We start from the raw sequence: 21,929 nt of genomic DNA on the forward strand, positions 1-21,929 counted from the left end.
GTTAACAAGTATGAATGTTTTGCTTCCTAGATACTGAAACAACTGGAAGAGAATAGGGCTCATGAAAGTCGAACCTTTCTTACCTAAATACCAGAACATGAACTGTCCCACTAGAAGGAGAAGCGAAGAAGAAGGGAATGATTAAGTGAGTAAATGGCATGTCTACACCTACCCGTCTGGATCTACTCTCAGCAGCAAGCCTCCTACCCCCACATCACATGTGAATTCAGTGATACAATCTATCACCTTTCTTGACTATTTTACTATTCTTGTTTAACCTTTCACAACAATATAACTCTCCAAATATCTAACTAATTTAACTCTTTTTTGAAAATATTTTATATATTTATTTGAGAGAGAGGGGGAGAGCACAGAGGGAGAGGGAGAAGCAGACTCCCCGCCTAGCAGAGAGCCCAACACAGGGCTCGATCCCAGGACCCTGAGATCATGACCTGAGCTAAAGGCATTTGTTTAACCAACTGAGCCACCCAGGCACCCCTAATTAATTTAACTCTTATATTAATTCCCCCAGATAACTATAAATAAGTTCTTTTCCCAAAAAACCTAATGGTGAGGTCTCTTGCCTCCATCCTGTCCTTGTTTCCAGAAAGCCTCTAATCAAACTATTAACTCCTCAAGGAGTTTAGATAGTCAAACTCTTAAGAAAACAAAAACAAAACCCAAATCTTTTCGTAAAAAGATGTCCAAATAGCAACATTTTGAGTGGGTACCACTTCCTACACACACACACACACACACACACACACACACACACACACACCCCACTAAAAAAAAAAATTTAGTTTGCAACCTGGTCATCCATGGTGAGCCCCACCAATAGACAAGATGTGCTCACGTTACACAGATTCAATCAGTTTACTGGCTCCTAACACTCATGGACACACTGCCAAAAAATCAGCGAAGAAAGATGAAAACAGAAAGAAAAAAAGTGAGATTCAGAGAAAACAGAGACAATGCAGAGAGCAGAAAAATCTTAAAAACAAAACAAAGAAATTAAACATTTGATTAATATCCTCAAAGAGAAAAAAAATTATAAAATGTGTCCATGAAACAAGAAGAAATAGTAAAGCAAAATAGTGAACAGAGAACAAGAAGGTGCTCTTAACTATTAAAAAAAAAAAAACAGATGAAATTTAAAATATCAATAAAAGGGCTAGAAAATAAAGTCAGAATTCTTTCAGGAGAGGGACAACAAAAGGAAAAAGATAAGAAATCAGAGGCTCCATCTAAAAGATGTAACATCTAAGTAACAGGAGAGCCAGTATTATAGAATACTGAGGAAGAAACTGATAAAAAATCATAATAAATAAATAATATTTTTTTAAGAATTGAAAGACATATATCTTCAGACTAAAAGAGTTTGCAAAGTACCCAGCACATGATAAAAAAAGGACCCACACTGAGGCATATCACTGTAAAATTTCAAAGTGTGGCAATAATCCTAAAGTTAATTGAGGGGGAAAAATAGGTCACATACAAAGCTCTGAGAATGGAAGTGGCATCAGACTCTTTAATATGAGAAATGACAAAATAGGATAATGCCTTAAAATTGAGTTTTAATAATAAATTTTATCCCAGAATTCTATATCATCAAAACTATTAATCAAGATACATTTTCATTCATAAAAAGATTCAAAACATTTACCTTCTATGCATCTTTTCCCAAAAAGCTACTGGAGGATATACTCTCACAAAAATGAGGAAGATTGGGACTTAAGAAACAAAGTATCTAACAGGACAACAGTGAACAAAAATCTTATTACAGTAGCTACTCAATAGACCCAGAGAATAACTTCTCCAGATTGTTGCATTGGGGCACCAGGAGGAAAGTCTGGGGTGGGGGCATAGTAATGACAGGTTTGAATATACAGAAAAGATATTACATGTTTAACAAAGATATTGGAGAGTTCAACAAAAAATAGCAATAGGTACTAGACAAAAATAAAAGACAAGAAACTATCAATTCCAGGAAAAACAAAGAGCTATACAGAAAAGGAGACATGGTCATATTTCACTGTTTGGCTTAGCAGTGAAAAATATCTGTTTAAATAATAATACTATAAACCCTGACCATTGATTCAACAAAATTCTGGTCAATAACTTTATTAAGGGGATGGAGGGAAATGAATTATGTGGAGAGTGAGAGAGCTATCATATTTCCCTTTAAGCCAATAAATGAAAAAAATAAATAAATAGCAATTGCATATTTAGGAATACAAGAGTAAATAGTAGGAAAACAGCCAAAAGTATTGATGTATAAAACTATTTGAATATAAAATATAAATATAAAATATATACCTTTAGGAAGAGGGACTGAAGAATAGGAAAGGCAATGTTACTTTTCCTTTATAAGCCTAGTTGTATTTTTGGCTTTCAAAACTATGAGTATATACTACATTAATTTAATAATATATTTAATAACTTTATAATTTTAAAATTAGAATTAAAAATCTCTATGACTGCAAGACACAATCAGCATAAAGGAACACTGGAGACTACAAGAATAAGGCTCAAATAAGTAATTGGTCTCAAGCCAAATGATCACAAAACACCCTAGTCATTTTAATCTTACACACTCTTGTGGAAGTATGCTTTCCTCTCACTTTGTAATTATATCACTTCAAAAAATCAGAAGTCCTACCACCATTGCTTTGATGTTGCAAAAAACATCTGATGGATCTTCTAATTTCTCTGACTTATCACAGAACAAATGAAAAGAACTTCCTTTACCAATCTTTTCATGACTGATCAAATCCTTAATTTCTACACCATGCTTTCACTCTTTGGAATATACCTTAAATGCTTTGGTCTAATCAAACTAATACCCACTGTTTTTTATACTAATATTTATCCACTTGATGATAAATACACAAACAAAGCATAAAATTTCTTCTTCCAATAAAGACAATTCTTCTGAATGACAGATTTCACTTTAAGCTTCTTAAAAAATGCATATCTATATACTAAAAGAATGTATTCTCCAGTTATAAATCTAACACTTTTACTAAAATGATTCCAAACCCTCTCACAATTACCTTTGAATTTGGCTTTTAGGGATAATTGGGTGATGGTCATTAAGGAGGGCACTTGATGTAATGGGTGTCATATGCAACTGATGAATCACAAAATTCTACCCCTGAAACTAGTAATATAGTATATGTTAACTAAATTGAATTTAAATAAAGAATTAAAAAAAAAAAAAGACAAGCAACACACCCAATTCCATTAGTTTTAAGTCTTCCTGAACCAGGTATGCTTGGGCATTCATTTAAGGAAGTTAATAGTAGTCAAGCATGCATTTCACTTATGGATAATAATCACTACTTAGTATATACATAACCAAACCATGTATTGTTGTTTGGCTTTAAAAATACACAAATTGGTATAATAAAAATGAATTCAAACACGGCATTTAGGAAAAGCGATTTCTTTACCTCTGTTGGTTTGTAGCAGTCTACAAGAGCTTCCTAGAATGAAATACACAGAAGGTAAGTTTGATTATTTGAAAATTCAGTATCGATTAAAAATCATTTTATCTTCATGGTGTTATTCTACACATGGTAAATCCAGATTTCATATCAACAATCTAGAATCGCACTTTATTTCAGCACCCATTGGGTCATCTTGAAGATATCAAAAGTTGTACCTTCCTAGGCATGAATTCAGAACACACGTGTGCCTTCCCTTTGGCCTACCAACTGGTTAATAATAAACTGCATATGCTTAAGTTGAGACAGCCTGTGGGAAACGGTAATAATCACCCCTGACATGGAAAGCCAGGGGCCTGGCTGCAATTCAACCACAAACCACCTTGTCACACCTCTGCAGGCCTCAGTGTCCCCACCTGGAAACCAAAGCGGATGGCCTAAGTAGCTAAAGCCCCTTTGAAGTTCTCAATTTTAAAAAACCTTTTATATGTCATTACATTTTGTACAGATCAGGCGCCTGCTTTATTGTTTTTTAACTTTTGTAACTAGATGCTATCATGTCCCAACTAAATTTACAAACAAGAAATAATCATTAAGCTGAGACTGTTCACCACATGAGGGACACAAGTAATCATTAACACATTGAACACATTAATACATTAAAATGTGCCCTTTAATTGCCCTTAGAGATGACTTGCCATTGGTGATGACCAACAGCCATTAACAGTAATTATCAGTGAACATTAAGAACAATGACAGGTCAGAAGCTAATTGGTTTTAGAAACTCCCAAACGCAAATTTTAAAATGATAGATTGGACCTCCTGTGAGAAAGGAAATAAATGTCGTATTGCTCTGGACTGAGGAAACAGGAGACAGCTCAACATCCACTGGTGTACTAGAAGGCTACCAGGTGAGCACACTCTAATAATATGTCTTTTATTAGGTTGTAAACGATCTTCTCTAGAAACTGATTCCATGGGTGACAATAATCCACAACCGTGAGACCAGAGTCCTGGGTTTGGGTACTCTGGGTCTGGCTCAGCATCTCTTCCTCTCACATAACTGTGGAGCATCGCTTCCTTTCCTGGCAAATGAATTTCTGGAAGCAGAACCGGCTCTTCCTCCAAGAAGATGTAGCTACGGAAGCGCATACCTGGTAGGCAGTTTGAGAACTGACCCGGTAGATTCAAGACCTGCTTTACCATCAGAGACGCAGTGCAGGGGGACGGACACCTAGCACCCCACTGCTTGCCTCTCAGCAAACTGCCGTGGCTCAAGTCCTGGAGCTAACACCGCCCTAGGGCAGGATCAGCGTATGCCAGGTTCTGGAGACTCAAGCCAATCCAAGCATCCAAGACTGGCAAGTTCTAGACTTTGAAAGCTGCTCACCCGTAATTTTGAAGCCCTCTCCTCTTCACTGTCTGCATCAAGAAGATCATCAATGTCAATTTCTACTTCCGGCATTTCTTCTTCCTGGGCGGAGCAAACAGAAAGGCATTCTATTTAGTGAGCAACTACATTGAACCAAACCAATTCAGTTAGCTTAAATAAATGACGAGATCATTCATGAAGGGTGGAGGTCAACAACTGGGGGGGGAGGAGAGACCAAAAGGTAGAGGAGGGAAAGGAGGAGAAGGGGAGGAAGTAGGAGAAAGAGAGAAAGAGGGGAGAAAGGAGAAGCCAGAAGAAAATGGAAGAAAAGGAGGGAGGGGGTAAGTGGAAAGAAGGAGGGGAAAAGGAAGGGAGAGGGGAGAGGGAGCAAAGAAGATTTAAGAGTCACGAAGCAGTAGAAAGTAAGATTTCAAAGATGACAACTTCTTACGTTCTGGTAGAAAACTACAATTATGAGGCCAGCATGGGACTCAGCAGATTACAGAAAGAGCAGTGAGAGTTGCAGTTTCTTACCCAACATCTACCCTTTGCTTGGTGGCTACCTGATCTTTATTCCAGGTCCGCATCTCCCTTCACAGCTCTGGGTCTGGGGGAACCTGATTCCGCAGATTTCTGAGGCATGGTGCTTGGGTCAGGATCACCCAGCCCCAACTACTGACTCCAGAGAGCCCAGGAAATCCAACGGAGACCCGAGGGGGTGCTGGGAAAAGATGCTCTTTCCACAAGAAGCATCCCTGCTCGCTCCTTCTAAACTGAAAGTGGAAAGGGGAAGCTCTTAGCCATAAATTACTGGCAGCCATCCTGCAACTACAAAGGGAGTGATCCTGATTCATGGTGGGCAGAGCAAGGAGAAAGAAGAACTCAGCATCCTGGACAAGTCACTGAGTCACTAAGTCAAACCACCTCTGAAGCCCACCTACCTAAGTAAATCCCTATTCCTATTTCAGCCAATGTGAGTGAAGTGTAATATTCCTGCAACCAAAGACATCCAATCCAGAACAGAGGGCAAGAAAGTCCAGCTGGAATGTGGTGAAAGATGTCCCCAATTTGGAATCTGTACTTCCACCCCAGAGTAGGTCTTTGCTACCTCTTATTTCTGTTGTCTGATCTGCGCCATTCTGAGAACACTGAAATATAATCGCATTTAGGAAAGTGCTGCAATTTTGCGTGTCACCTTCCCAGTAGGAGTCACCTCCTCCCCAGCTCCTCCCTGTCACAGGGATGTGTCCGCAGAAGCTAGAGAGAGACCTTTAGGAAGGACATCTGGGCTTAGCCACCTGGTGCTGGCTGCATCACCTGGTCTTCAAGAGCAAGGCTCACTTCCTGAGTATCTCCTTTCTAGTAAAATGCATTTACTAATAGTGCTCAACCATTCTTTTTTTTTCTATTCCAATACAAAAGATGACCCAAGCGTTTGGAGGAAACTAAGGAATATGATCCACTGCTGTGAAATGATAAATGTATATACTGGTCTCGACCCCTGGTTCCTGGCACAGCGCTCCTAAAACCCTTATGAATGGGGGTGCCAACATTTGTTCTAACATTTAGTGTCTGATCTCAGTTCCTGACATAGAGCTCCTAAATCCCTTAGAATTTCCTGGCTGGTAGGAACATCTTGAGTCCTAATGAGGTGACTCTTGGTGGGCTCCTGGATGGGGGCTGGTCACAAGAAAGACCAAACCATGATTAGAAGTTTGGAACTTTCCACCATACCCCTCACCCATCCTCCTGGAAGGGGAGGGGGCTGGAAACGGAGGTAGGTAAAGATGTGGCCTCTGTCCAGGCTGAGGATGCTGGGAGGATCCCAAGGCTGCACTCTGTGGTCAGGACGCTGGGAAAGACCACGCTGGATGTGCATGCTGCTTCCCTCCATCCATGGCTATCAGCCTCCCTGACCGCCACCACTTTCCCCCCTGCCCCCACCATGCTGGCACTCTGTCACTCTGAGCTGCCCGTGCCCCACTTCCTATTTTTGTGTGTATGTGAAATCCCGGCTGAAAGGAGTCATTTAGGAAGCCACAAACAGATGGTAGTACAGCTCTCAAGGGTCTACTAGACTTTACACAGTGACAGGACAGGTGGGGACTGAAACACCAACAGAGAATCTCACTAGATTCTGAAACAGCCAGCAGCCCACAAACACAGACCACAGCCGGGGAACCCCAATGTGGACGGAGCCCACAGGGAACCTCCCCAGGCCAATGAACGCTGAACCAATGGCCATCGGCCCCTCGGAGCAGAGCCCAGCGCACACTGGGTTATGTTCTGGTAAATGTGGTTAGAGATTATGTCGGTTACATCCACAGCACAGTGTAGCTTTAAAAACTACCATATAAGGCCAAAATACCCACAGCCAGTTTCAGCTGATTCTACCCAAGAAAAGCTAAGTGAAAGAAATAAGCCCACAGGTTCCTATCTAACGATCTACACAGAATCCTCCTCAGTTTCTCCACTCCTTCCCCAAAACAGTCGTTTGGGTTTGGCATTAATATTAGGTGTGAACACAAAGTCTATATTTAAGTTAAGGTTCAATGTCCTCGAGCACAGGAAGCAGGATATAGAACCTGCTCAAGGAGTCACAGCTAAGGGAAGCTCAATGTCTGCTATTCTTAAAGGAAATGAAAGAATAAGTAAATAATGCTCTCCTCAGAACAGTACAGCAATGCGTTTCCCTGCAAACATTATTCAGCTTTGATGCCCTGCCAAATTCGGTCAAATGGGCCCTTACTTGTGCAGCAACGCAGAGTCCCACCCACGCGGGAGGCGTCTGCAATACTCTCATTAGGAATGCACTCAGCTTTTCCTCAGATGCTACATTTGACCCATTTTCTCCAACCCTCGAGATCTGGGCTGTCCAATATGGCAACCACATGTGGTATTTTCATTAAAATTCACTAAATGAAATACAATTAAAAATTCAGTTCCTCAGTCACATCAGCCACATTTTAGTGCCCAGGGGCCACATGTGGCCTGTGGCTCCTGCACAGATGTAGACCCTTTCATTCCATTGGACAGGACTGCCCTAGAGTCCACTTACCCCCTGGCCCAGACATTGGGAAGCAAAGCCTCCTTCCCTCTCAAAGGAGCTTGACAGGAGTAAAGAAAATGCCCCGCATCACAAGGTCACTACCATTACCAAGGGTATGTGGCAGGGAGAACCTAGGCTTGGCTTTCCTGGTGCGAACTGTCTTCACCAACTGAGTAATTATAACAATCATTGGGCATGCACACTTTCTACCAACCTATGATGCTTCTCATTACCCCCACCCTGATCTGTCAATAGCTAGGAGGAGTCCGAGCTCAGCATGCATGCCAGGAGGGTGGAGTAAGGGTGTGTTCTGAAGGTCGGCGATGCCAAAACCAAACCATGGGGCACAACGACATAGAGACATGGGTCATGGAGGTACACATGGGAGAGTCCTGGGGAGCAAAGACTGATCTAGTATCAAGTAGAGAATCCTATGTATATTTGGTATTTAAAATATCTAATGAGGAGTGCAGAAATATTCTACATTCGATTGAAGTACTCTTTAGCGCTTTTAAATGTATGGAGCAGTGTCACTGAATAAATAACTTTAGTGATAGATCACATCATTGACAAAGGAGTAACCACAGCTACAGCTCACTCTGATGTCCCAGAGTTTAGTTGCGTTTAAGGATTTCCCCACATTAAAAATAGATCAGTGGTTATGGTGACACTAAGTGAAACAATATCTTCAGGGTCCCTTGTCCAAGTGAAATAGTGGTTCTCGTGACAGTAAGTGAAATCATCTCTTGAGGGTCCCTGGGCTAAGTCACCAGCTAACATATCTCCCTTTTAGTCAGAGGCCTTCCTGTTGGTACCCACAGAACAAGCCCCTTGATCATGACCATGCATCTTCCTGGTCATACATCTGTTGAGAATCCACTATATGCAAGGCATTGTGGGTCAGGCATTGTGAGACTCTGCCCAGGTGGGACTGTCAGTCTAAGCTCAAAACAAAATAACATGGCACCAAAAGAGAAAGACAAACCCCAAGTGCTTGAGAAATTAAGGAGAGGGAAACCTTCCACCGAGGGCTGCCTGGGAGGGTTTCACCAAGGAATGCATAAGCTAGCTTTGAGGAGTGGCAGGATTTGGACAGGATTAGAGGGGGAGGGAGATCACCCACAAAAGGCAAAATGGTACACAGGAGACAAAAATACAATGTGAGTTGTAAACATGGCTTGTAAAGAGGTCCTTGGCCTGGAAGTCACCCAGCTCTGTGCTGCCAATTTTAATGCCTGATGGCAAGCAGACAGGTAACAGAAATGAGCACTAAGGTAGCCTAGGGGCGTTATAAGGAGTAGTGGGGAGCATGGCAAACTGGAGAAAACATGCCCTGAAGAAAGACAGCAAAGAACACTCCATTCCTGCCAATTGTGACCTTCCTTTTAGGAACGCGTGCTTAGTGCCGCCAGATTTTCTAACTTTTCAGGAGAAGTTGAAAATACAGATTTTTAATATAAAACTATCACAATATTTTAAAAGTTGGTTAACAATTCCTTAAAATCCTGTAAATGACAAACAAAATCCATCACCCTGCAGGCTGCAGTTTTTTCCTCATCCTGCAGAGACTAGTCCATGGAGGGCTCCAGAGCAAGGGTGGGAAATGCCCGAAGGGGAGCCCACCCGGCTGCAGGGCTGAGGGCAAAAGGGAGGAGGTGAGGAGATGAGGAGGCTGCTGAGAAACACACACTCAGCCCAGCGTGAGCTAACCGGGCTTGAATGAGTTGTGGCAAGAACAAAAAGATCTTAAACCACAATTAACAGGGAGGGAAAACAGATGGCATTTGGAGCTGAGCTGGGTGGCAGATGAGGGAGAAGGAAAAGGTAAGAGAAAATCCAGGTTTCGAGTCCGAGAGGTGTTGGAGGAAAATGCAGTAATAAGGAGCACATCTGGGACCTAGAGGGCAGTTCACAACCAACAAGCAGTTCAGAGATAAGCCATTTGCTTATCAGAGATAAGCCCCAGCTCCCAGCCCGTGAGCAGATGTGGGAGCCGCAGGACCCCCACAGCGCCACCATAAAGGGACACACTGCAGGCCCAGCCCTGTGCAGGCAGAAGCTGTAGCCTGGAGGCGGCCGCCTCAGCTGGGAGCACACAACAGGCCCGGGGATGAGGATGACTCGGGCCACCCACACGGGCTCCCAAAGCACGGCCAGCCTGTGGAAACACACACACTCTCACATGTGCACACACTCGCACACATACATATATGCGTCCCGTGTTCATACACACACTCACATGCACACTCGTGCACCTACACTCATGCACTCACTCATATGCACACACTCACATGCACACACTCACATACACCCACACCCATAGTCTCACAAGCTCACACACTCTCTCACATGTGCACACACTCACATGCACACACTCACATGCTCACACACTCTCACATGCATGCACTCACATGCTCACGCACTCTCATGTGCACACACACTCACATGTGTGCACACACACTCACATACCATATGCACACACACTTCTAACCTGCCAGAAAATTTACACCATGAACCCTGTCAAGTGTGTTTGTATTAAAAAAAAAAAAAATACAAATGCTCACTTCTCTCCACAGCAGTGATGGGGGCAGGAATGCTCGAGATAAAACAGCTTGAACATGGATTGTTGTTTTCCAGCCCTGTGACCCACAGTCTAATGGCTCCCTGAATGTGCCAGAGGCTCATGGTTCGCAGCAAGTCCACAGCTCCAACAGGGCTGTGATCAGAGCCTGTGACCCTGGCAGCCATGGACGGACACACGCGGGGCGGGACACGATCAGACCCTGTGACCCTGGCAGCCACGGACGGACACACGCGGGGCAGGACACGCGGGCGGCAGGGGCAGGGGTGGGCAAGGGCCCATTCCCACAGCCAGCACTTCTGAGCACTCCCCCTGCTGTAAGTGCGCAGGGGACACTGGCTTAGGAAGAACAGAGGGGAGCTGAAGTCGAGGGATTCTGTGGGTTCCCTATGAAAATATTTACATTCCATGTTTTCATTTGAATGACAATCCCAAAAATTTCCGTAAGCAAGCATATTTATTCTAAGAATCGTCTGGATGGGCATCCTTTAACCTTTAACTCGACTCTGTGTCTACACGTGGGCATCAGGCAGAATTCCTTTAACTGTCATGGGCTAATGAGTAATACCGAATAGATATAGTACCTGTTAGATTCATACCTTGGTGACTTATGCCCACCAGGTGAAGCCAGAAGACGTCTCTTACAGGACGTGCAGGGGCAGGGCTGGGCCTCCTTCCTAACCTCGAAAGGAGTGACTTAGCCATCACACTAAATTCATGTTGTGTGCTTGAATTCCATTGGCTGGGTGCTTTCTGGCTAATTTGCAATTTCGATTTGATTTTATAACTGGAAAAACCATAAGCATCAAGAGTTATGCTTGGTTTTAAGTGGCACAAATTTAAATATTATAATATTACATGTTTAAATCAGCCCTGGAAACTGCAAGAAATCTTTTCCACTTAAAAAAGGAGCCTAGCCTGCCCTTCGGCACATCGCTGTGGAATTTCAAGACATTGGGGACAAAGAGGAGATCCTGGAAGCTTTCAGAAAGGAAACAGGTCACACAGGGGCAGGGAGAGAATCTGCGTCATCAGGCAAGGGAGCAGTAATTCCAAAATCCCGTGGGGAAATGATTTCTAAACTGGATGCCTCCCTGCCCACAAACTGCCAATGAAGAGTCAGAGAAACACCACAGACATTTCAAGACACATCAGGTTTTACATCTTAATAGATTGGCCTCCCATCTGGGGAAGAAGTGTTCCAGCAAAACAATGAAATAAACTAGGAAAGGCATCTGTGGTAGTAGATGGTGCAGGCTGGAGGGCATACTCTCAAATCAAGCCCGAGGAGGGAACCTGGGAGGCCAGGAAGTGAAGAACAAAGCACATGGGGCCTCAAAAGCTGGGAAGCTGAGCAGAAAGAATGGAGCCGAGCCTAACGGGTAACACGGGCTTGGGGACCACCTCACACCTGCCTGGGTGGCCAGGCATTCAGAGGGGCTGGAAGAGGATGGCCTCCCATGGAACCAAAATGGGGGAAACACGTGTAGGTCATCCCAGCTCCAACACCCTTGGTAAATGGTGTGATCCCATGTTACCAGTCTTTCCCTAATACCCACTTATTTTAAAATTTAAATAAGCTTCAAGGGTTGAAGCTGGCTCCGAGCCAAACAGTAATATCTCCCAAACTCTTCTCTTAAAAAAACAAAAAAAATGAAACAGCCTAACCAAACTTTATCCTATGATAAAGGGATGGTTAAGATAATGTCCACAGAGGATGCTGTTCTTGCCGCCCAGAAGAGCAAGTCTGTACCTCCCTTTATCCCACACACCTCACAGCTGAAGTTCATCTCTGCAGCACCCAGAGCACCCAAGCACTGTCACCACCCACATCCACCTAGCACCCCACACAGAGCGCCATCCCATTCCTCTCGGGCAAGAAAACATGATGTGATAAGGGTGAGCAACACTGACATTATTTTATAAACACCATAAACTATGTTTTAATTTGTCGATAGTTCACTTGCTTGATTTGGTGTTATCTTGCTATTATCACTGAGCAAATTACTTGCCACACCGTCTCATGTCAGAGCAGCCCAGGGCACAGCTGCTGTCCTAACCATCAACAATAGAAAATGAATACCAACTCATAGATAGGAAGATTCACGTTACTGGTCTTGTGAGATTATTCTAGAACTAGGCACATCTACAGCAAACGCTAAGAGCACCAGGCAGATCCATGTGGCATCTACTGACTGCATACCTACTACCTGCCAAGCACTTTCTAGATGCCAGAGAGAAAGAACAGACAACTGACAAAAATACCTGTTCTTGTGGAGATCAAACCCTGGTAGGGGAAGACAGACAATAAGCACGTAAGGACCACATACCACATAGCAAATGGTGATAAATACTTTAGAGAAAAAATAGGCAGAGGAGAGGGACAGGGAATAGCAAGGCTAGAATTTTACCTAGGGTGAGAGAAATATCTGAATAAAAGACCTTGAAGAGAGTGAGGGAAGCCAGGTCGGATGTCTGGAGGAAGACGTCGAGGGGGACAAGCAAGTGCCCAGGTGTATCTGAGAAGCTGCAAGGAGTCGGGGGTCAGTGTAGTGGGCTTGGGGTGGGGACCCTGTAAAGACTGACTTGTCCCCTGAGTGAGAGAAAAGCCGAGTTTGAGCAGAGTGGTGGCGTGATCTGATTCACCTCTTAGAAAGGATCACCCTGGGCTGTGCGAGGAATGGGGGTGAACAGAGTCACGTAGAAGGTGGCAGAAATCACCTGGTAAGAGACAACATGCCTTAGACCAGGCGACAGTGGCGCAATATACATTCTCTTCTTACTTGGGTCATGGCTACGCCAGACCTCAAAGAGCAGACTGCATACATGCAGCTCCCGCCGTCCCGAGGCTGAGGAGCTAGAGCATTCCGCCAGGTGTAGGTGTCAAGGGCACGCCTATCAAGCAGCAGCAGGTGGGCACAATCATGGGTGGGAGCCGCTGGGACGCAGACTCGGGTGTTGAGGGCCAGCATTTAGGTGAGGGGGTGCCCGGGCTGAGAGGTCAGGGGTGGCCACTGAAATGCTAACGAAAGGAGCTGTGTGGGAAAGCAGCAGGACAGCACCGAGCCCAGCCAGGGAGGTGCCTTCCCAGATCTGAACCCCGTTCCCCGCCCTGCCCCCCACCCTGTGTCAATTGTTCCTCCGCTGAAGGACTATGCGGGGCAGGCCTCCACCACCCCCAAATCTCTGCCCCTCCTAAAACCTGACATGTAGCGATTCATTTTCATAAGTGATCATCTCTGGCAAGGGAGGCTGGAGAGAGACAGACCCAGGTTCAATTGCATTCCTGCCACTTAAAACCTGTGTGATCTGGAGCGAGGTAACTCACCCTCCTGACCCTTCTTTCCCACACCTGTAAAATGGGGCCGAACAGAAAAAGCCAGCGCGATGGTGCCAGGGCTTATCACATCAACTCAAGGATCCGTAACACGACCTCAGACGTGGCTAAGGTTTCTGAGCACGTCTGATCAGCTGATCCCTCTTTGAAAAAAATTTAATGTAAATGTCTCTTCCGGGGCATCTTTCACTCCTTATGCCTGAAAATTGCATGTAAAGACCTAACACATCACCAACTTATTCAAAACCACAAGGATTAAAAGGGTGGAGGGAGAAATGTAAGCAAAAATCCCCAGAGGCAGAGCTTTCTGGAAACAATAACACTTTGCTCTGCGTTTCTGCGGATGAACGCTAAACATGCACAGCTGGTCATGAACAATGCCAAAGTGACAAGAGAAAAAGCAGAAGTTGGTATCCTAAGAAGGTGCTTGACAATAAGGGAGAGCTAAGGCAGTTCTCAGAGATGGCGAGGACAGCCTTCTTAGCCACAGCACAACGGATGTCCCAAAGGTTCTGGTTGCATTGAGTAGACGGCCACCATCCTCATGCTCCCTGCACTGATTCACAGCAGTGGGACCCCTCTAGGTCCCCAGCCCCCCACAGCAGCACCTGAATCACCAGGAGCACCGCGTGCAAGCCCTCAGGCCAGTGCTGAGGGAGCTGCTGGGCACACACATTCAGAGGCACATCAAGCAGAAGACAGGAGGGATCAGGCAGGTCAAGAATGTGGACAAGACAGCTGGGCAATGAGCTCAAGTTGCTATGGGGCTGGAGGCTGCCACTAAGGACACGGGGAGAGAATAAAGGGCTGTTCCAGAAGAGAGGGCTGGTGTCACCCACGGAGAGCAAGAGGCAATGGGCGTGCAGCCTGTCCCTTAAGAAGTCACACTTGGCTATGTCCTGCTTCTCCTCCATTTAGTAATACGGCCGAGACTGTCTTTGGATAGAAGGTGATCCATTCCTACGTTTTTAGAAAAACTACTTAAAGGCCAAGCAGAGCTCTTCAGGCTGGAAACACTCAGACCCAGGGTGTCACAAAGGCGCATGCCTGTTCCAGCTCAGTTCTTAGATGGCAGTCCTCCCACACTATCAAACCTGTCACCACACTGCGCGTGACTGAATCATTCCAATGGGAATCCGCGGGGGCCAGGGTGTTGGATTTCAGGAACACAGAATACTGAATCTGAACATTTTCCCATCTCCTATCTTGGGAAAGCTCCTAAATCTGCTATGGCTACCTGTGTTCGGGGTTGACAGGTACACAGAAGAGGAAGACTGAGAAGACGATGTGGAGCTGCCATTTGGAAGCGATGCCAGGCACCGAAAAGAAATTGCTATTCCCATCTGGAGACCTCCAGGCACAGACCAGCAGGCAAGGCCCACTTGTGGAAGACTATGGGTGAAATGAGCTCTCAAGCCACAAAAAGACATGGAGGAACCTTATTATACCTATTGCTAAGTGAAAGAAGCCAACTGGAAAAGGCTACATACCATAGGATTCCAACCATATGACGTTCTGGAAAAAGGCAAAACTATGGAGACAGTGGAAAGATCAGTGGTTGCCAAAACCTTGGGGGAAAGGAGGGGTGACCAGGTGGGGCACAGGGCAATTAAGGGCAGTGAGATTGTATGACATTGTAATGGTGGAAAAATGTCGTTAGCGTCAAGTCCATAGAAAGTACAACACATAGAGTGAAACCTAATGAAAACTCTGGAGTTTGGCATGATAAAAATGTATCAAAATCCTTTTTAAGTGGAAGGCAGGCAGGGACAAGAGGTTCCTTCCCACACACACACATACACCCTAAGAGGAAACCACCCTTAAAAAGATTTTGCACCCGCCCTGGAAGGAGCCCTCCACCCTTTCCCATATGATAGATAGGTGACAAAAACCTGATTGGGTGACAGGTGCAGGGAGGGTTAATCAGATTCAAACAGCCTGCCAATGAACCCATAAAAACCCCTAGACTTAGAAACTCCGGCAGCAATCCCCTTGGGTCCCCTCCCTCCTTGGGAGCTTTGTACTATCCCTTTGCTATCGCTCAATAAACCTTGCTTTGCTGCCCACCAAAAAAAAAAAAATATATATATATATATATATATGTATATATATATATATGTATATATATATATCAATACTCGCTCATCTGTTGTAATAAATACACCAGACTAATACTAGATTTAACAACAGTGGAAGCAGAGGGAGGGGAGGGGACGCCGAGGGGGTGTATGGGGGTACTTTCCAGAAGCTCAGGTACCTTCTAGGGTACAGGTGAGAGCTCAGGGCCACCCCTCAGGACATTCTGCCTGAGGAGGAAAATTTGCCAGAAGTTCCTTTCATTACCTTCCTCACATGGAGTCTTGCTCCAAGAGCCACACTGGGATCAGAGGGCAGGTCCCTGGGCACACTGGGCACAACTGACTTTGCTCAAAGTCACCTCTCTATAGCCAGGGTAGCAACTTTCAGAACACAAATCTGTCACTGCCCTGCTGAGGACCTTTCGGTGGCTTCCCATCAAACTTAAAACCAAAATTCCTAGCACAGCCTACAAGACGTGCTGGGTGCCAGGCCCCACCCCCTGCTCCGCCCCATCCCCGATCCCTCAACATGCTCCCCACCTAGGCCTCCACAGGGCCTTTGCACATGCATGTGTGGTATGCTCTTCTCATTATCTGAAGTCAACAGTCACTTCCTAAGGGGAAACTTCTCTGGTCTCACTTGGGACAAGGTCAACCTCCTAACCCCTGAAACTGTATTCCTAAGGCCACAGACTTCTTTGTTGCATGTGCCACACAGGTAAAATTTTACATTTGGTGTTATCCCTCCCTAAACTGTACGTCCCTAGAGCAGTGCCTTGCACAGTGCCGGGCACATAGGAAGCCCTTGATAATCATTTTTTGAATTAAAGATTGAACAGTTCACTGAGTTAGGTACGATCCTCACTGCGATTTCACAGAAATGTTTGAGTATCTTGACTCAGGGAATGAGGACTTAGTTTCAAACTCAGACACCCTGACCCCAATCTGCATGGCTTTATGCCAACACGTGTTCTATGCCTTTCAGGATGCAGCCATGCTGAGCAAAAGATTTGTCCCTGCTGATTTCAGTGACTTTGGGAGCAGCACGAGAATGGCAGAGCCCTTTCCGGAGGGCTGGACAGCAGCCAGAGGGCCCTCTGGGGATGGCCTCCCTGTCACGGCTGGCTTCGGGTACTCCAACACATCAGAAATAGCCAAGGCACTCACCAATCTGGAACCCAGCAGGTGATTCCAAGTTTCCATGGAACACACCCTTTGTGAAATACACACGAATGGACTCGGGGTTCTAGGGCAAGTTTGGGATATCACTAACCATTTCCAGAGAACATGCTAACCCCCCAGCTGGAGACCTGAGCCTCACGCATTACAAACATGGTGGAGATGGTTGATGTAAGTACTGCTATTCCCTGGGCCTGTCACAGAAAAGCCCACATCCACACCAGAGGATATGATCCAAAGGGACAGGCAGCCGGGTCTGGGCAAGGGACCCAGTGTCTGTACTAGTCTACACTACCTGTCAGTCAACAGTGCGAAAGGAATGTTCCCCAGACTGGGAATGGGAGCTGGACAGATCGACCCCAGGGTGCCAAGGATAAACCTGTCTTGGACAGGGAAGGAGTCAAGACTATAAGGGAGGGGGAAAAAAGGCCAATTGTTCTACAGAAGCAAGTAATTAGGACCCCGACTCCTTGAGAAGTGGCTGTGATATAGTCCAGTCTCCGGGGGCTACAATAGAGTTTATTTAAGATCTGGTACTTGGGAAACTTAACTGATTTTTAATTGTACATCTAGTAATTTTGTTGTTGTTGTTACTGCTCTCCTATAAAAGTACTCAGTTTTTTAAATGTCAACTGGTTTCAGCCATGCCACTGAATATTTAGAGGGTACTTGAAGAGAATGGTAAAGTGTCCCCACGGGACTCGATGGGGTGGTACAAAAGAAATCAAAGGTGTGGAAAATTCCAGGTGTGTGATCAAAGCAGTGGGAATGAGTCAGAGTTCCTTCCTCGATTGTTGACTCCCCACCTGAAGAGCCTACTTCCAGAGCACTCGGCGGCTAGAAGCAGGAAGTGCTCTTTCTCAAGTCCTAACTCACAGAACACCTGCCTCAGAAGCCCCTATGAAAATGCAGATCCCTGGGCACCATCCTCCCTCAGAGCCGCTGGACCCCAGCACGTAAGGAGGAGCTCAGAGTCTACACAGGTTGACAGGGGCCACAGAGGATTCACAAACCAATTTGTCTGCAAACCACTGCTTCAGAAGGCGCTGAGCATCTTTGCAGAAAGGGAAGACACCCCACGACAGAGAGTGACAACAAAAAGGAAGAGCCACTCCTCACATACGGTCGCTGATCTCCACTCCCCGTCTAGAACCTTCATTCTACCATTACAGGCTGGGTGCTGAGGATTCCACCGTCAACAAGACAGGAGCCCCCACCTACCGTTTGCAGGGCAAGACAAAGGCAAATGGCAGCTACACAAAAGAACACCGTGGAATGTCGTTTGGCTGTGGAAGCAAAGCTCAGACACACAAGCGCCCCCTGGAGCCAGAGATCCACCGGTGTGGCCCTTCTGGGAGTGACTGCTGATGGAAGGAGGCACACGGCGTGACTTCCTAGACCAACACCAGCAACTGGAAGGTCCGTCTTCACCTGAATTCAACGGGCCAGAGCTGAGCCTCTTACACTGGGCTCTCCTGACTTTTTCCTCCCCAAGAAAATACTCCCGCATCCTTCACCTCTCTGAGGCCTGAGGAAAGCGAGTTCAGGAGATAATCCTTGTAAACACTGGATTGAGATTTGAGTGGCCCCTTAAGGCTGAAGTTTGAGCCTTGGTCTGTGGCAGGTGAGAGGTTATATTTATGTGAAGGGGCGGGGAGGGAAAGAAAGAGCATCCAGACCTTCCTTATACCTAGAAACTCTCATCTGTCTTCCAAAATGCTGTCAGCCCTGATTGTGAGAGAGGTTCACCTTTGATCCCAGGCAAGTAGCACAAAATACAATTCCAGTCATTCTAAAAACGCCAATTCAGTTACTCTGATCCATCGCAAAGTAAGCTTCAACTAAGAAGACAGCAAGCTGTTACCTCATCTGCATCTGTCACTTTTGCTACTGGAATAGACACTCATTTAATGGCAGATGCACAGAAAGAAAGGGATGCCATGCTTTATTTTTGATTTCCACAAACGGACTGATTGAACTACAGATCTATTTTTCAAAGGAAAAAAGCAGTGGCAAATAACAAAGGTGTAAATGCCTATGCTGATCTATGTTTTTATTCCCAGAAAGAGGTGTGACATGGACAAATCTTTCCCCAAATCCTTATTTAATTTCTTCTGGGAGAGAATAATTAGGATTGAAGATGACATCCTCAAAACAACCTTGCAAATTAAAAACAGAAAACAAAAAAACAAACCAAAAAAGTCCTTGGAACAGAAATTAGATTCAAGAATCCGATGCCCTGCTACTCTGCTAACTTTTGACATCAATGAGAGAGGAAACAGAATGCCTCACACCTAGTGGGCACTCCATAATTGTCTATTGAGTGACCGACTGCATGATTTATTCTGAGTCCCAATGGCTCTTTGCACTAGCAAGCTAATTCAGTTGTTATAAAGGCAAGCACGGTGGAAGATTTATGATTGTCCAGTTACCCGGAATGACCATAAATCCTTGCCAACCTCTAGGCTGTTCCAAGCAGCCCAGCTAGGAGTTCGGCAGGCATAATGGCAGTATATTGTGGTGATGCCCTTTGGAAAGCCTTGGCGGCACTCTTCTTTAGAAAGTGAAGGTCTACCAGGACTACTGTTCTCAGTCCGCCTTTATAACACAGACCAGGAGAATCCCATCCCTCTACTCACGGAGATGGTTTCGTCAGCCCAGACAGGGACCAGGCTGAAGGATCTCAGGCCTTCTATCCTCGGTATCCAGTGCACATCAGGAGATGGGGTGAAGGTCATTCGGGCTGACCACTGTCCATGACCTGACACTGTATTAGGACCTGGACCTCCCGTCCTCTGGCCTCCCAGAGCTCTGTAGTCACTGGCACATTAAATTTCATCATGATCCCTAGCACATTAAAATCCTAAAACCCATCAAGACGTATATCTGTTGTCTCCAATAGCACATTAAGAGCTCCTCGAGGGCAGGGACTATATTTTGTTTATTTTGTAACACTCATACCTATCTGGCCCACATATATGCACAGTGAATTTTTATTGAGTGAATAAATGGAAGCTCTCACCAAAATAAAATACTTAAGCCTAGAACTACCTTTAGACACATTTTCTAGAATATTGAGGTTAAGAAAAAGAGGAATTCCTATAACTGCATGAATACTTAATTTCCTCTTGAAACTGGCCCAGAATTGGAGATAAAATGGTGTTGCAGGTTTATGTAAGAAAGGCTGGCTATAAATAGCAACGGCTTTAGCTGTGTAAGTAAAGAAAATGTGAGGGAAAGTAGACATATATTCTTTTCATAACTCTTGCCTTCATTGATCGAGAGACAGTGACACAGACAGCCTCTTGGATCAGTTATTATATTTATGAACTGGCCCCATCTCACCTTTAAATTTGTCAATAACTGTATTCAACATGCATAAGTACTTAAACGAGTAGTCTTCCCCCTTTACTCACTGAGATGCCAAAGAATAGCAAATATCTACCACCAAGCAATTTTTTTTTTTAAAGATTTTATTTATTTATTTGACAGAGAGAGAGACAGCGAGAGAGGGAACACAAGCAGGGGGAGCAGGAGAGGGAGAAGCAGGCTTCCTGCCGAGGAGGGAGCCCGATGTGGGGCTCGATCCCAGGACCCTGGGATCATGACCTGAGCCGAAGGCAGACGCTTAACCGACTGAGCCACCCAGGCGCCCCACCAAGCAATTTTTTTAATTTCTTTTTTTTTTTTTTTACTGAAGTGTAGTTGATGTACAATATTGTATTAGTTTCAGGTGTAGAACACAGCGACTCAACATGTATATACATTACAAAGTGATCTCCATGGTAAATGTAGCAACCATTCCTCACCATACAAAGTTGTTACATATTACCAACTATATTTCTATATACTCGACATTGTATCCCTGTACCTTATTTATTTATTTTATAACTGGAAGTTTGTACCTTTTGCTCCTTCTCCTATTTTGTTCATCTGCCCCCTCCCCAGCCCCACGCTGTTCCAGCAACCACTGGATTGTTCTCTGTATCTATGAGTCTCTTTTGTTTTACATTATTGTTCATTTGCCTTGTTTTTTAGATTGCACATATAAATGAAATCCCAGGGTATTTGTCCTTCTCTGACTTACTTCACTTAGCATAATACCCTCTGGGTCCATGGCAAATGGCAAGATTTCATTCTTTTTTGTGGCCAAGTAATATTCCATTGTATATAAATACCACATCTTCTTTATCCACTTATTTTTTGATGGACACGCACTGCTTCCATATCTTGGCTATTGTAATAAGGCTGCAGTGTACACAGGGGTCCGAGGGCTAATCCCTGAGGCCTCCAGTGGGTAAAATTAGAAGTGTGAGAGCCAGCAACGGAACAGGAAAGAGTTTGATGCCTGGGAAGCCAGAAGAGGAACGTGCCTTAAGGAGGAGGGAATGAGATCAACTGTGTCAAACTCTGAAAGTAAGACAAGGACCGAGCCTGGGCCATTGGGTTGAGCAACACAGAAGTCACGGTTACCTAACAAAGCAGCTTCGGAGCAGGGCTGGGGCGGAAACCCAGAGTCAATTCAAGACACAATGGGAGACTGGGACCGGGTTTGGTGTTCAAGAATGCAGTCATCCCACCCACCATCTGCAGTTTCAAATACCTGTGGTCAACGGCGGTCTGGAAGCAGATGACCCTCCTTCTGACCAAGCAGAAGGTCAAGAGCAGCCTAGCGCTACGTCACAACGCTTACGTCATTCCCCTCCCCTCATCTCATCATGCAGGCATCAAATCGGCTCACTCATCTCAAGAAGCAGGGTGAGTACCGTGCAATGAAGATATCGTGAGAGAGAGAGAGAGAGCGACCACCTTCACAGAAGTTTTATTACAGTATATTGTTGTAACCATTCCATTTCATTATTAGTTATTGTTGCTAACCTGATA

At 45.0% G+C, this 21,929-nt stretch overlaps 1 protein-coding gene across 2 annotated transcripts in view; it reads right to left on the reverse strand.

The window, feature by feature from the left end:
- The window catches only part of PPP1R14C (protein phosphatase 1 regulatory inhibitor subunit 14C), an 83,179-nt gene that overhangs the window by 24,450 nt on the left and 36,800 nt on the right, over positions 1–21,929 (reverse strand). For both annotated transcript variants that reach the window (XR_004299965.1, XM_032407669.1), the window contains exons 2-3: positions 4,840–4,923; positions 3,456–3,488 (exon numbers count right to left, since the gene is read on the reverse strand). Coding sequence is in view for 1 of the 2 variants with exons in the window: in XM_032407669.1 (XP_032263560.1) it covers positions 3,456–3,488; positions 4,840–4,923 (117 nt within the window). In the remaining variant the exon portion in view is untranslated. The remainder of the gene's footprint in view (positions 1–3,455; positions 3,489–4,839; positions 4,924–21,929) is intronic.

Source organism: Phoca vitulina, unplaced genomic scaffold (genome assembly GCF_004348235.1).
Source record: "Phoca vitulina isolate PV1807 unplaced genomic scaffold, GSC_HSeal_1.0 scaffold9, whole genome shotgun sequence".
Classification (NCBI taxonomy): domain Eukaryota; kingdom Metazoa; phylum Chordata; class Mammalia; order Carnivora; family Phocidae; genus Phoca; species Phoca vitulina.